This window comes from Oncorhynchus mykiss, chromosome 4 (genome assembly GCF_057628025.1).
Source record: "Oncorhynchus mykiss isolate SJ-2025 chromosome 4, ASM5762802v1, whole genome shotgun sequence".
Taxonomy (NCBI): domain Eukaryota; kingdom Metazoa; phylum Chordata; class Actinopteri; order Salmoniformes; family Salmonidae; genus Oncorhynchus; species Oncorhynchus mykiss.
Window position 1 is genome coordinate 53923550 of NC_143025.1, and position 14168 is coordinate 53937717.

At 40.4% G+C, this 14168-nt stretch overlaps 1 protein-coding gene across 2 annotated transcripts; it reads right to left on the reverse strand.

Moving 5' to 3' along the window:
• Positions 1-296: 296 nt before the first annotated feature.
• Positions 297-9719, reverse strand: LOC110521940 (uncharacterized). 2 transcript variants are annotated; one of them, XM_090232281.1, is made up of 3 exons: positions 9135-9702; positions 3851-5796; positions 297-2633 (listed from the first exon to the last, which is right to left on the reverse strand). In XM_090232281.1, the coding sequence occupies exons 1-2, from the start codon at positions 9439-9441 to the stop codon at positions 5714-5716; spliced, it is 390 nt and encodes a 129-aa protein (XP_090088407.1). In that variant the 5' UTR covers positions 9442-9702; the 3' UTR covers positions 297-2633; positions 3851-5713. The 2 variants fall into 2 exon arrangements, with proteins under 2 accessions (XP_090088407.1, XP_021455589.3); XM_021599914.3 differs by lacking the exon at positions 3851-5796 and having other exon boundaries at positions 9135-9719.
• Between the last annotated feature and the right edge of the window lie 4449 nt (positions 9720-14168).

The window sequence follows — 14168 nt, forward strand, 5'->3', positions numbered from 1 at the left end:
AATATAGCTTGGAATGATCGGATGACAGAAGTCACATTTAGGTGCCAGGTGTAACTGAGGCCATAGATGCTCCATATCCATTACTTTGAGTGTTTTATATAATATAACTAAATGTGTTTCTGGGTTGCAGGGGCAGTCAAAAAAGGACATCAGCAGAGCTGTGGGAGACCACCGCAAGCCCCTGGTAGAGCCAGGGGTGTTTACCACTCCTTCAGCAGGCTTGAAAAGTGGGATTGATACTGTTTTTCATACTAAGAGGGACCAAGAGTCTGTTGATTGGTCAGTCATTGGGTTCATTTGTTTTACAATATGATCAAATCAAGCTTTATTTATACAGCATATTTCAGACATGGATGAAACAATGGTTTCACAGGAAAAATGAAAAAAAATGAAAATAAACAAATATTTAGTACACAAACATGAGGATAAAAAACAATAACTGAAAGACTAATGAGCATTCTAAAGAAATGCCATTGATTAAAATATTAAGAATTGGATGAAATATCCAACCCAAAATATAAGCTTGTTTTACTACATTGTTTGTTGTTACGTTCCCCATCAAGAAAACCAGAAATGTCACTTAAATAGAAGAGGGAATTAACAAAGAGTCACTGACAACAGCCACAACTAAACAGGAGGGGTTTGAGGAGGGGTTCTGAAAGACACTATGGGGGTGTCCACTGAAAGTTGACTAGTAACAACAACTGGGACATAAAAGACACCCACCATGATCGACACTATATCTGCCCAAGAAGAGGCAAACAAAATAAACACCCACACCAAACTTAAAGACAGGAGGGAAAACAAAAAGGTGGAGCAACTAAAGCTGTTGACTCGCAACATCCATCAAGACAACTGGAGCACTGGGCCAGACACTCTTAAATAGAACCTGGACCAGCTCAGGTGAAACACCTTCCCACTAACGAGATGGACAAGCCAGCACAGGTGTAACACATACCTACTAACGAGGTGACACCAATCAGTGTACCGAAGACACATTTCAGTTGAATGCATTCAGTTGTACAACTGACTAGGTTTCCCCCCCCCCCCAAAAAAAATCAGAACTCTAGAACCTAAACAAAACTCATCTCCAATACGGAAAAATGTGCAATCAAAATAAATTGTGATCCATGGTAACGCACTGGCAAACACAAAACACAAATATTTTTGACTGCCCACCCTTGAGACAATCAGCAACCAAGTTGTCCTTACCACGGACATGTCTGATTTCAAGAGGGAAATCCTGCAATATCCTTAGTAACTTTACACCTCACTGCGGAGCTTCTCTCTCTTTTCAGGGTTCACTTGATAGGCAAGTTGTTGGATCAGGGCCCAGTCCATAATGTCATTCTCTAGTACATTTGGGCTGGCACATCTGAGAATAAACCCCAATATTCTAAAAGCAGGGCAACAAAGTCAATATAATTGCAACCAAAAATTGTCAGTTGGTTGCATAAATAATCACAATGACTAAATATTACATGAATTGTAAATATAAAATATCAACACCAAATGTACATCCCTTTTTTATATGTATTGGCAATAATTCACTTACACGTCCTGTTAAAATTAACAGCTCAAAAAACACACGGAATCTGGGAATAATGTGTACATCACTGGTTAGAAGACAATTTGTAGAAAACAGCTAGCTACATATCGATTCAAGTGGGTCACCAACACTGTAAGTGCAACACAACTACTTTTTTGTTAGTCACTTTTTGTTAGACCACATAAATAGTACTCTTTTCAATTCAGAGCCTGGATTTCCCCCTGAGGCTAATATCCTTATGCTGAAATCAATAGAACAGGGGACAAATATTTAGGGTTCTACATTATGACAACATTAAAATACTCCTACTACAACGTTAAAACATTCTAAATAGTGAGATTCTATTTCATTGATATCGTGAAACAACTCCTTCCTGTATGTATTTTCTGATGTTTGATCAGAGATCTTTTACTAGAGTATCTCTTGTCACATTGATCACAGCTATAAGGTTTCTCTCCTGTGTGTGTTCTCTGGTGTATAGTCAGACTGCTAGAAGTAACAAAACTCTTCCCACATTGATCACAGCTATAAGGTTTCTCTCCTGTGTGTGTTCTCTGGTGTGATATCAGGCTGAATGACTGACTAAAAGTCTTCCCACATTGTTTACAGTTATACGGTTTCTCTCCTGTGTGTGTTCTCTGATGTTTAGTCAGACTGCTAGATGTAACATATCTATTCCCACATTGATCACATCGATAAGGTTTCTCTCCTGTGTGTGTTCTCTGGTGTGATTCTAAACATCCTGAAGAAACAAAACTCTTTCCACAGTCAGAGCAGCTAAACAGTTTCTCTCCTGTGTGTGTTCTCTGGTGTTTAGTTAGACTGCTACATGTAAGATATCTCTTCCCACATTGATCACAGCTATAAGGTTTCTCTCCTGTGTGGATTCTCTGATGAATTGTAATGCCTGCTGAGGAGGTGAATCTCTTCCCACAGTCAGAGCAGCAATGAGATTTTTTCCCTGTGGGTCTCTGCTGGTGTTTCTTGAGGAATTCTGATCTGGAGAGACTCTTCTCTGCCTCGTCAGCATCATGATGTTGTTGTTGAGGCTCCCCAGAGGATCCATGATAGCCATGTCTCTCTCCTGTGTGAACAGCAAAGTCAGACAGATGGTTAAAGGCCCACAACAGCAGAAATCCACTCTAAAAAGGTGATGCCAACAGCGTAGCCATGATGTTGTACAACAATTGACTGTAATTGTCTGTAATGAATGTCAAAATTATTTGACAATGGTCTTAAGACAGTCAAGTGAGAAAGTCCTATTTTGTCTTGTTTTCACATCAGTAGAAACATCAATGATTTTAGGCTAGAAGAAAGTTAAAGTCGTCGAAATCCTAAGTACTGTGTCAGACGACTTTTGGTCTCCAATATAGACCCCTGACCGTGTTTGCTAAAACTGCAGCACAACGGCACACAATTTGATTGCATTAACTCCTCCCTGCTAATGAGGAAACCAATAGTTATGGATGTAATATATCTACCTGGAGCAAAAATGGTGAGCAAAGATTTTAGTTTTTCACAAAGTATTCTGAATATTACAGTGCAAGATCAGGAGTGCTACCCAAGGAAACTCGCTTAAGCTCTGTGTCTATTCACTAATTCACCACCATGGGGGAAAACTCAGGGGAGTTCTCATAGGCTGACAGCAAAAATAGCCTCCATTTACAGGTTGCTTATGAGTGCATTTCACATTACTTTTGGATTATAATTGTACGTCTTGTTTGAATGTCCTGTGTGTTATTGTTGCAAATCAACTGCTTTATACTTAAACATTTCAACCAGTACGGAGGGGTTGTACACTAATTGGCCCATAACTTCACCTAACAATAACATAGACCTACTGTAGCACCCATAACTTCACCTAACAATAAAATAGACCTACTTTAGGACCCATAACTTCACCTAATATAAACCTACTGTAGGATCTATAACTTCAGCTAACAACAACACAGACCTACTGTAACAATACATCATGCAGATGTATATAATGAACAGACTAGGTCTATACTGCTCCCTACATGGTGTAACAATACATCACGTAGATGTATATAATGAACAGACTGGGTCTATACTGCTCCTACATGGTGTAACAATACAGTGCATTCGGAAAGTATTCAGACCCCTTCACTTTTTCCACATTTTTGTACATTACCGCCTTATTCTAAAATGGATTTTCAAAAACTCTATCTACAATACCCATAATGACAAACCAAAAAAACATTCTTAGATTTTTTTTGCTAATTTATTAAAATAAACAGAAAAATCATATTTACGTAAGTATTCAGACTCTTTACTACGTACTTTGTTGAAACACCTTTGGCAGAGATTACAGCCTCCAGCCTTCTTGGGTATGACACTACAAGCTTGGCACACCAGTATTTGGGGAGTTTCTCCAATTATTCTCTGCAGATCCTCTCAAGCACTGTTAGGCTGGATGGGGAGCTTTGCTACACAGCTATTTTCAGGTCTCTCCAGAGACGTTTGATCGAGTTCAAGTCCGGGCTCTGGCTGGACCACTCAAGGATATTCAGAGACTTGTCCCGAAGTCACTCCTGAGCTGTCTTGGCTGTGGGCTTTGGGTCATTGTCCTTTTGGTAGGTGAACCTTCGCCCCAGTCTGAGGTCCTGAGCTCTCTGTAGCAGGTTTTCATAAAGTATCTCTCTGCACTCTGTTCATCTTTCCCTCGATCCTGACTAGTCTCACAGTCCCTGCAGCTGAAAAACTTCTCCACAGCATGATGCTGCCGCCACCACCACACTTTACGCCAGGCTAGCCGCTTGGCAGTCAGGGCAGCCGATTGGCAGTCAGGCCAAAAAGTTCAATCTTGGTTTAATCAGACCACAGAATCTTGTTTCTCATGGTCTGAGAGTCCTTTAGGTGCCTTTTGTCAAACTCCAAGCAGGCTGTCATGTGCCTTTTACTGAGGAGTGGCCTCCGTCTGGCCACTCAACCATAAAGGCCTGATTGGTTGAGTGCTGCATGAGATGATTGTCCTTCTGGAAGGTTCTCCCATCTCCACAGAGAAACTCTGGAACTCTGTCAGTGAACATCGGGTCCTTCTCCCCTTACTGCTCAGTTTGGCCGGGCGGCCAGCTCTAGGAAGAGTCTTGGTGGTTCCAAACTTCTTCCATTTAAGAATGTGCTCTTGGGGACCTTCAATGCTGCAGATATTTTTTGGTACCCTTCCCCTATCTGTGCCTCAACACAATCCTGTCTCGGAGCTCTATGGACAATTTCTTCGACCTCATGTCTTGGAATTTGCTCTGACATGCATTGTCAACTGTGGCACCATATATGGACAGGTATAATCATAAACAATATGTTTTCATGTGGCATAAACAAAACCACAAATTCTCAGTCAAAAATATTAGTCAGAATACAGCCTTTCTATTTTCTCATGTAATTTCAGGTTCTCTGACTGGGAAAATGTCCTTCCACACAGAGAGAGAGCAGTGGTTGGACTTTTATCGTGTGTTTCCTCTTATGCTCCTTCCGGTTCCCTAGCTGAATAGAACTCATTCCACAGTGGGAACAGTGAGAAGTCTGGTCCCTCTCCTACCAAAGACAGAGTATTTAGTTAAATACTAAAAAGAGAACGGAATTAAACCTCCATAAAATAAAACTGTCTTCCTGTGAGGCTAGATTCCTCAAAAACCTGAAGTCAGTTTTCAGAACATACCATAATTTTCACAACTTGGTGGCCGCCCCTAATAATAATAATGTAGAACATTAAATCTAACCTTACTTTCATGTTTATAGGCTGAGCAGAGCTCTATAAAAGGGAACGGGGGATACCTAGTCAGTTGTACAACTGAATGCATTCAACTGAAATGTGTCTTCTGCATTTAACCCAACCACTCTGAATCAGAGAGGTGCGGGGGGCTGCCTTATTCGACATCCACATCTTCAGTGCCCGGATTTTCTTCTGTGTGTATTCTCTCATGCCTTTTCAGGGTAGCTAACACGGTAAAACTCTTTCTACACTGGAAGCAGTGGTAAGGCTCTTCTCCTGTTTGTATTCTCTCATGCCTTTTCAGGTTAGCTAACAGGGTAAAACTCTTTCCACACTGGGAACATTGTAAAGGCTTTTCTCCTGTGTGTCCTCTCATGCAGTTTTAGGTTCCCTAACCAGCGAAAACTCTTTTCACAGTGGGAGCAGTGGTGTTATCTCGCTGGTTTGGGCGTCTCTGGGTCTGGTTCCCCTGAAGGACTCTTCCTGCTGTCATAGTGAGAGTCTGGTCTCTCTCCTGCCAAAGACAAACAGTATCTAGTTAAACAGAGACCTGAATGAAACCTCCACATGATAAAGCTGTCTTCCTATGAGGTTTAACCTAGAATAGATACCTCAATAAAAGAGCAGAACTAGTCATCACAGAGTGGCTGTAGTGCTTTGTAGGCTGGGTAAATCAATTTGAATTCAAAACATTTTGACAGCGTCCCTTTTGATTAAGAAAAAAAGCAAAGTTTTTGTTTTTTAAATAAAAGTGATTTTTTTCTAAAAACTCATTTTCGCTTTTTCATTATGGGGTATTATGTGTAGAATGAGTCTGATTTTTATTTATTGTAGAATAAGGCTGTAACGTAACAAAATGTGGAAAGACTTTAGTGACATAAATAAGGGGTTAAAGACATTTTGTTTTATATATCTCATAAAGGACAGACACTTCCGAACAAACTTCCTTTAGATTTTTGGGGGAAACAATGTTACTATGGTTACTGTTGTGAATGTTATCCAATGTGTTACTATGGTTACTGTTGTTCCATGTTGTGAATGTTATCCAATGTGTTACTATGGGTTACAGCAGTACGGCCAAATCATGTTTTGACATGAATTAACTGTTTAATATTTTTTGTTGATACTTCAAGGGGTCTTACAATTCAAAATCAGAACGCAAAATCATCCTTGGTATAACCTTCTTAAAACAGTCCTACACTGGGGAAGCCCTTCATGTTGGAGGGTGTTTCTACAGTACTACACTGGGGAAGCCCTTCATGTTGGAGGGTGTTTCTACAGTACTACACTGGGGAAGCCCTTCATGTTGGAGGGTGTTTCTAGAGTACTATACTGGGGAAGCCCTTCATGTTGGAGGGTGTTTCTAGAGTACTATACTGGGGAAGCCCTTCATGTTGGAGGGTGTTTCTACAGTACTATACTGGGGAAGCCCTTCATGTTGGAGGGTGTTTTATCTTTTGACACTTCAGCAACTGGTTACAGTGTGTTAGTACAAGGCGGGGAGATGGGTTGCATGGAAGTTCCTTTATATAATGTGGAACTGGAATCTGATCTTATGTCTCATTCCGTTGTCGTTGGAGTGAGTCCTAGCCTACCGATGAAGGGGGTCTCATTCATATTGGGAAATGATTTGGCTGGAGGGAAGGTTGTGCCAAATCCTGTCGTTTGTAAGGAACCCAGAATTGAGGAACCTGATGGGTTATCAGAAAAGTATCCTACAGTGTTCTCAGCATGTGCCATTACACGTGCTCGGTCTAGGAAATTCACCGGGAGCAAGTCTAGTGTTGAGGATGTCAGCGATCCCACCATGGTCGATCTGTCAAACATTTATGGGTGATCCTGATTTCGGTAAACCTCCAGAGTTGACCTCTCCTTTGAAAACCCCAAAGGTGAGAGTTTGTAGAACCTCAATGAAGAGAGGATCCCTATAGTTGACACTTGGATGTCTAGGAAGCAGCTGATTGCTGAACAGAGAAGAGATGTTTCTAGGAAGCAGCTGATTGATGAACAAAGTAAAGATGTTTCACCCTCTCCTCTTTTTGCTGAGATACATCCAGAAGAGGAGTTTAATGAAGTTTCCATTGGTAATTTTGCCAGAAATTATGTTCTAATGAGGAAACGGCGTTCTAACGAGGAAACGGCGGTCTAACGACTAAATGGTGTTCTCGCTCCACTTCTGGACAAGACGATTGGCCCAATTTATCTAAAATTGTTGTTCCAGTTGCGCTTCAGCAAGAGATACTGAGGTTGGTTCACGATGGTAGTATGGCAGGCCATCTTGGGGTCAACAAGAAGGCTGAAACAGGATGTTGTGGCTCACTGTAAATCCTGTGGCGTTTGCCGAACCAAGCCGAACCAGTTGCACCTTTGCAGCCTATTCCTGCTTCTGACAAACCTTTCAGCAGGTTTCTGGTGGACTGTGTTGGTCCTTTGCCTAAAGCCAAGATTGGTAAGTATTTCAGTTAACTAGTGATAGACTATTTATATTTATTTGTAATGGGGAATTGATATAATAAACTCAATCTAAGGGAAATCAATACAAAGCCAGCGGAGGAAATTATGAAGAGAGACTCACCAATATCTTCACCACACAACCCTCCCCTTCTTCTTGACTCAACATTTTAAATTATACTCAAGAGACATTATCTTCACACATATTTGAGCTGCTTTTCACTGACAGCCACAACTCAATAATCAGTGAGGCATATTGCCACACGCATTGCCCAAATAGGCATAAGCCTACAAGCTTGTGATTTGAAACCAAACACAGGCATTTTTTTAAAGAAGCTAATGATCACTGATTCCTCTGTGGCAACATCATGCTTTCTGGTCAATAATTGTATTGATTTCTGTGTAGACAGGAGTAATTTGGGACAATTTATTTACCTGTTGGAACCACCGCTATGCCAATTCTCTCCTGTTCTATTAGACCCACCACTATGTAATTTCTCTCCTGTTCTATTGGACACACCACTATGTCATTTCTCTCCTGTTCTATTGGACACACCACTATGTCATTTCTCTCCTATTCTATTGGACACACCGCTATGTCATTTCTCTCCTGTTCTATTGGACACACCACTATGTCATTTCTCTCCTGTTCTATTGGACACACCACTATGTCATTTTCTCTCCTGTTTTATTGGTTTTCATATCAACTTTATTCAATTGTCCAGAAGCCAAAATTCTTGTTGTTGTAGCTTTAGACTACCCCTCTTTCTAAGTTCCTAAAAGAGATTTTCATCTGTCAGATATGAACCTCTACCAGGTGGACTGTATAGAACGGTGTGTTCATCTCTGTCAGATATGAACCTCTATCAGGTGGACTGTATAGAACGGTGTGTTCTAATAAAACACTGTAGGAGCTAGTAGCTTAGCATCTCTCTCCATTGAATACAGGCGGTTGACTTCAACAACTCTCATAGAATATATATTTTTTAAATGATTACAATAATTATTAGTATCCACCAATCCAAAGAAAGGTGTGAGCTAGAGAACCAGCAGTGCCGCTTTGTGGACAACGACTCCCCTTGTTAGGGCGAAGAGACATCTTGTCAGTATATCCATAATCTTTGGTGTAGACAACTCAACTCTCGCATGGCACTATTGGGCAGCAACGTGTGTAGTAAAAAATCACTACATGAAAACCACTACAAGCCATGCCCCCCAGTCTGCGGTCAGCAGATAACATATATATTTGAGAATAGTCTAAGTCAAACAAAGGGTAGCTTGCTCTCTACATAGTCTGATTCTAGACATAACAGTCATAATTCTAGGGCCCTCCGTTGAAGAGGTATTGACGAGCCAACTCCGAATATCCAAAGTTAAAAACTCATTTAAGGCGATACTTACTGGTGTTACTCAGATCTCTGATTTCCACCTCTTCATCTTTCAATGTGACAGTAATCTCTCCTTCCTTCTTCACTCCAAAAACTGCATCCTCCTCTTCTTTTACTGTGACATCCTCCTCCTCTTTCACTCTGAACGAGTCTTCCTCTTCTTCTTTCACGGTAACAGCCTCACCCTCTACTTCTTGTTTTACTGTGACATCCTCCTCTTCCTTCTCTTCTTTCACGATAATGTTCAGCCCCAGAGCTTCTTTCTCCGTCCAGCAGACCTCATCTTCTTTAACAGGAGGGGAGTAGTTTAGGGAGCTCATGTTCGGGGATGTTAGCTAGCTAGCTATCATGAGCGACTAGGCTAGTGCTAACTTAACCAGCCAGCTACTATAGCTGACTAATAAAAACGTAATATTAAATAGGTTAACAAGTAAATAAGACAGACGCGTGTCTAAAACACAGAAGCTAATATACACCGAAAGCGTCTAAATAGCTTGAATCTTCCGGCTATGTTGGCTAGCAAGCTATCGAGGTGGTTGACTAGCTGAAGAACCGTCCACTAGATTATACGTCACGCTAGCAGCATCGCCTGAAAGACTCATATCGCCGTCTGCTGACTGGAGTGGGAAACGCAGTCAACTGGATCGTATTTTATTTTCAGACAAAGATTATTTTAAATTGATGTAATTAAATAATACTATTATATTTAGACATACAAAATGTGTTGATTGATTAGTGCGAATATTTTTTTTTTACTACAGCACATTTAAGACAGTTTCATTAAGTCATACTAAATCTAAATAAGTAGCTAGCTACTGGTGTAACAATACATCATGTGGAGGTACACTACCGTACAAATGTTTGGGGTGACATAGAAAATCTCCTTGTTTTTGAAAGAAAATCACTTTTATTTGTCCATTAAAATAACATCATATTGATCGGAAATACAGTGTTGGCATTGTTATTGTTGTAAATGACTATTGTAGCTGGAAACGGCAGATCTTTTTCATGGAATATCTACATAGGTGCACAGGGGCCCATTATCAGCAACCATCACTGCTGTGTTCCAATGGCACGTTGTGTTAGCTAATCCAAGTGTATCATTTAAAAGGCTAATTGATCATTAAAAAACTATTTTGCAATTATGTTAGCACAGCTGAAAACTGTAGTGCTGATTGTAACAAAGTTTTTGTTAACAGTGTTTTTGCATAACAATCAGGCAGTAGAACAACAATAATCATCACCCTCTTATCCAATCTTCCCTCCCCTTAACATTGGGTTTGATTCAGACCCTGAGTGTGCCTGGTGGTCATTGGTTTTGATTCAGACCCTGCCAGTGTGCCAAGTGGACATTGGGTTTGATTCAGACCCTGCCAGTGTACCAGGTGGACATTGGGTTTGATTCAGACCCTGCCAGTGTGTCAGGTGGACATTAGGTTTGATTCAGACCCTGCCAGCATGGCCAGAAATGGTCAGTAACTTATAACTACAGAACCACCACAGACCTTTCATGCATGTCTAAAAACACCTAGGTATTAGATTTACTGCCATGGTCTAGTTTGTCATTGCATCAGACACCATTCACAATGCTGGTTGAGGTACGAGTAAAACATGACATATTATTTCCTAACCATTCACAATGCTGGCTGAGGTACGAGTAAAACATGACATATTATTTCCTAACCATTCACAATTCTGGCTGAGGTACGAGTAAAACATGACATATTATTTTCTAACCATTCACAATGCTGGCTGAGGTACGCGTAAAACATGAAATATTATTTCCTAATTGTAAAAAATGGCAAGGCTCTATCTCAGTGGAATTTTCCATTTTTGAGGAAAGCAGGTAGTGTTGTGAGTAACAGAACTGCCTGAGATGTGGGGGAAGGGAAGCAGCTCATTGATTGGCTGTAGTGACAAGGGTCCCTCCAAAAATGTATCACTATTCCAACTGACATGTCAGTGCAGTGATGCAGAGATGCAGTGTCTGCTGCGCCACTCGGGAGCCCCAAAATCATGTTCTAGTGCTGTCCCCAACTAAAATACATATTGGTCAACCAAAAGTAATCTGTTCTTTCTACCAATCGCCCCATGTGTTTTTTAAAATCTTTATGTTCTGAACTTGTCTGATGCTTTTAGCACTCTGTTTGATTAAATAAATAAGACACACAAATGACTAGAGGGAGCCAGTCATCAACATAACCTTTTTGAATTAAAAATATATATTTTACTAGGCAAGTCAGTTAAGAACAAATTCATATTTTCAATGATGGCCTAGGAACAGTGGGTTAACTGCCTTGTTCAGGGGCAGAACAACAGATTTGTACCTTGTCAGCTCAGGGATTTGATCTTGCAACCTTTTGGTTACTAGTCCAACCCTCTAACCACTAGGCCACGCTGCCGCCCCAACCTAACCTGAAGATCCCTTCCCCCTTTTCCATTTGGAGTGCCAATTTATCTGACAATTTCTACCAACCTGCGTGCCAGTTATGATTTTAATATGAACATTTTACTGGAACAGTTTAATTTAATTTATAATAGTATCTCAAAATTATTGTCTGTGATTAATCTACATTCTATCGAAATCAAAATGAAAATTGTACAACTCTAAAAGTAACTTTTATTGCCTTCGCCAATTATGTTAAAAAAAATAGCCTACATAAAGCCAACAAATAAAAACATTGCATTCTGCAGGTAGAGAATATCCTGATAAAAATAAATATTCTATAAATCACATTGGCTGCACATGGCCTGTCTACAACAAACTTGAAACGTATCAACTATCAACTGGGTCCTCTGAAACTTGCAACATTGTATAAAATATTCTAGGCCGTCAGTTTCCCATGCCAGTAAGTTCTGAACAGACACAGCTGTCGGCGATTTGTGCAAAGGATAAGAAGTCATCAGGTATTTTATGACATTTCCACTGGATCAGAGCATTACATTTTTTGCATTAATGCTGAGTGGTTATTGAAAGGGTGAGAGCTGGAAATGTTTTGCGAAAATACTTTGAGGAACTATTTTAATTTGCAATAGATTTTAATAAGACTTTGTTTACTTGTTGTTTGAGGTGAAGAACATTGTATTTGCAAAGCTCCACAACTCATTAGTGGTGGTGCGTTAAGACAAGCAGAAGTACTATCAGACATCCCCAAATTGGCACATTTATAGGCCTACATTTGCGCGCAGGCCAGGTAGACTAGTGTCGTGGTAATTTCCTGTATTACTAAGTGAAAGGAGAGTTTACAAACCACACACAAGTCAGAGTTATACTTTAAACTTCATATTTTAATAATATGAGGAGTGAGCCTCTAGGTCATATACTATGAAAGACAAGTTTCGACATCAGAGGGGACATACACTGGTTCCACACACTGCCATACTCCTCCCCCCAATGGGAAAAGTAGGGAGTGACTGGTGTACAGACATTGTGGAGCCCTTCACATGGTTTAACAGATACCCTCACATATGAAGACAATCCTGACCTCTCCCCTCTCTGGGCCCCCAGTGACTTTTCCCACATAAGCATATTTATGAAAGTAGATAAAACATCTTATTTATCAATGTTACCTAACTAATTCTGATTCTGCTACGACACTAGTCCTACTTTTATATACTTAATTAGGTAGACTCGTCCTACTTCTATATGCGTAATTAGGTGTGCGTCCTTACTCAACATTGACAGGAGTGTTTCAAACAAAAGACAATAAATTGACATCTGACGCATCTTGCGGGGTCAGGTCTGGATGGTCTGCCAGGGGCCGTTTCATTTAGTATCCGTTTGGGTCGGCATGGGGAATGATTGTATTTTCCCATAGTACCGAAGTTGACCCGACTGAAAGGGAGTGTAACTTTATGACTATTGTTGGATTCGGGCAAAACTTTGAACATTGAGATATTAAAGACATGATAGTTAAGACGCAGAGTATATAAAGGAGTGAGATCTGTAGAAAGACAGAGTCGCTGTGGAATGTGCTGGGTGGACGGGAGGAGATCACAGGATTGCTTTAGGGTAAGCGATGGACATATGTGGATTAGGCGAAAGAGGGGTTGAGGTCAGGTAAGATCCTCTGAAGGGAGTAATAAGGGTAAGGTATCCTGTTACCCTCTTCCTGTTGAACCAGAAGATGTATGGATTGGAGAGAAGGAGGAGTGTCCAAAGTGGGGTATATATACTTGTGATGGTGAGAATGTTTTTGTCTGAATTACAGCTGTAATGACCCTTTGGGAATTATTAAACTTGGTTGAGCTTCTCTAGTGTCCGTTAGTTATTTACTCTGAAAAATTTGAACCTAACACTATAATTAGTGTTCCCTGAAGGAGGGAAATGAGGTTCAACACCTGTTTGTCCCCACCCCTTCCTGGGTCGGTGAAGAGCGGCATTAAATTTAAGGAATAAATCCGAGCCTCACACTCATAACCTGTGGAAGGCAGGGCTTCCAGCGAGGCGTGAATTTAATAGTATGTTGTACCTAGTTTCTCTCCTTCAGGGAACAGTAGTTATAGTCATAATGTTACGCTTGTCATATGATGAATTTCAACTTAAATACGGGATCTTGCTATCGGACTGTTTTTTTATATTCTGAAATGCACTCAAACTACGTATCATTTTTTGGCTCCTTATGTTACGCTGGGAAAACAGTTTTCGTGGGCACAGAAATACTAAATAATTTCAGAGTTTGCTAAATCCAATGGTTTTTAACTGAGAGTCATCATGTAATCCAAGATGGCGTAGCAGTAAGACGTGTTTGTTGTTGTAAATGTTATGTTTTTTCGTCTTTTTTTGTATATATTGCAATATATTTAAATCTCTTTTTCCATTTTTAAATTACATATACCTTCCGGCAACCTGCCTCACCCAATGTGATATGGATCTGCTATTTTTTAGACCTTATAGCTAGAACTTCCATCAGAAGCTAGCCATCGGAAGCTAACCAGCTAATTACATACTAGCTATTTCGTCATTGTTAGCCACTGCTAGCGGCCTTTTCCTTTTTAGCTCAGACACCAGCCGCTTTTAGCCTGTATAATACCTGCCAGTCTGCAC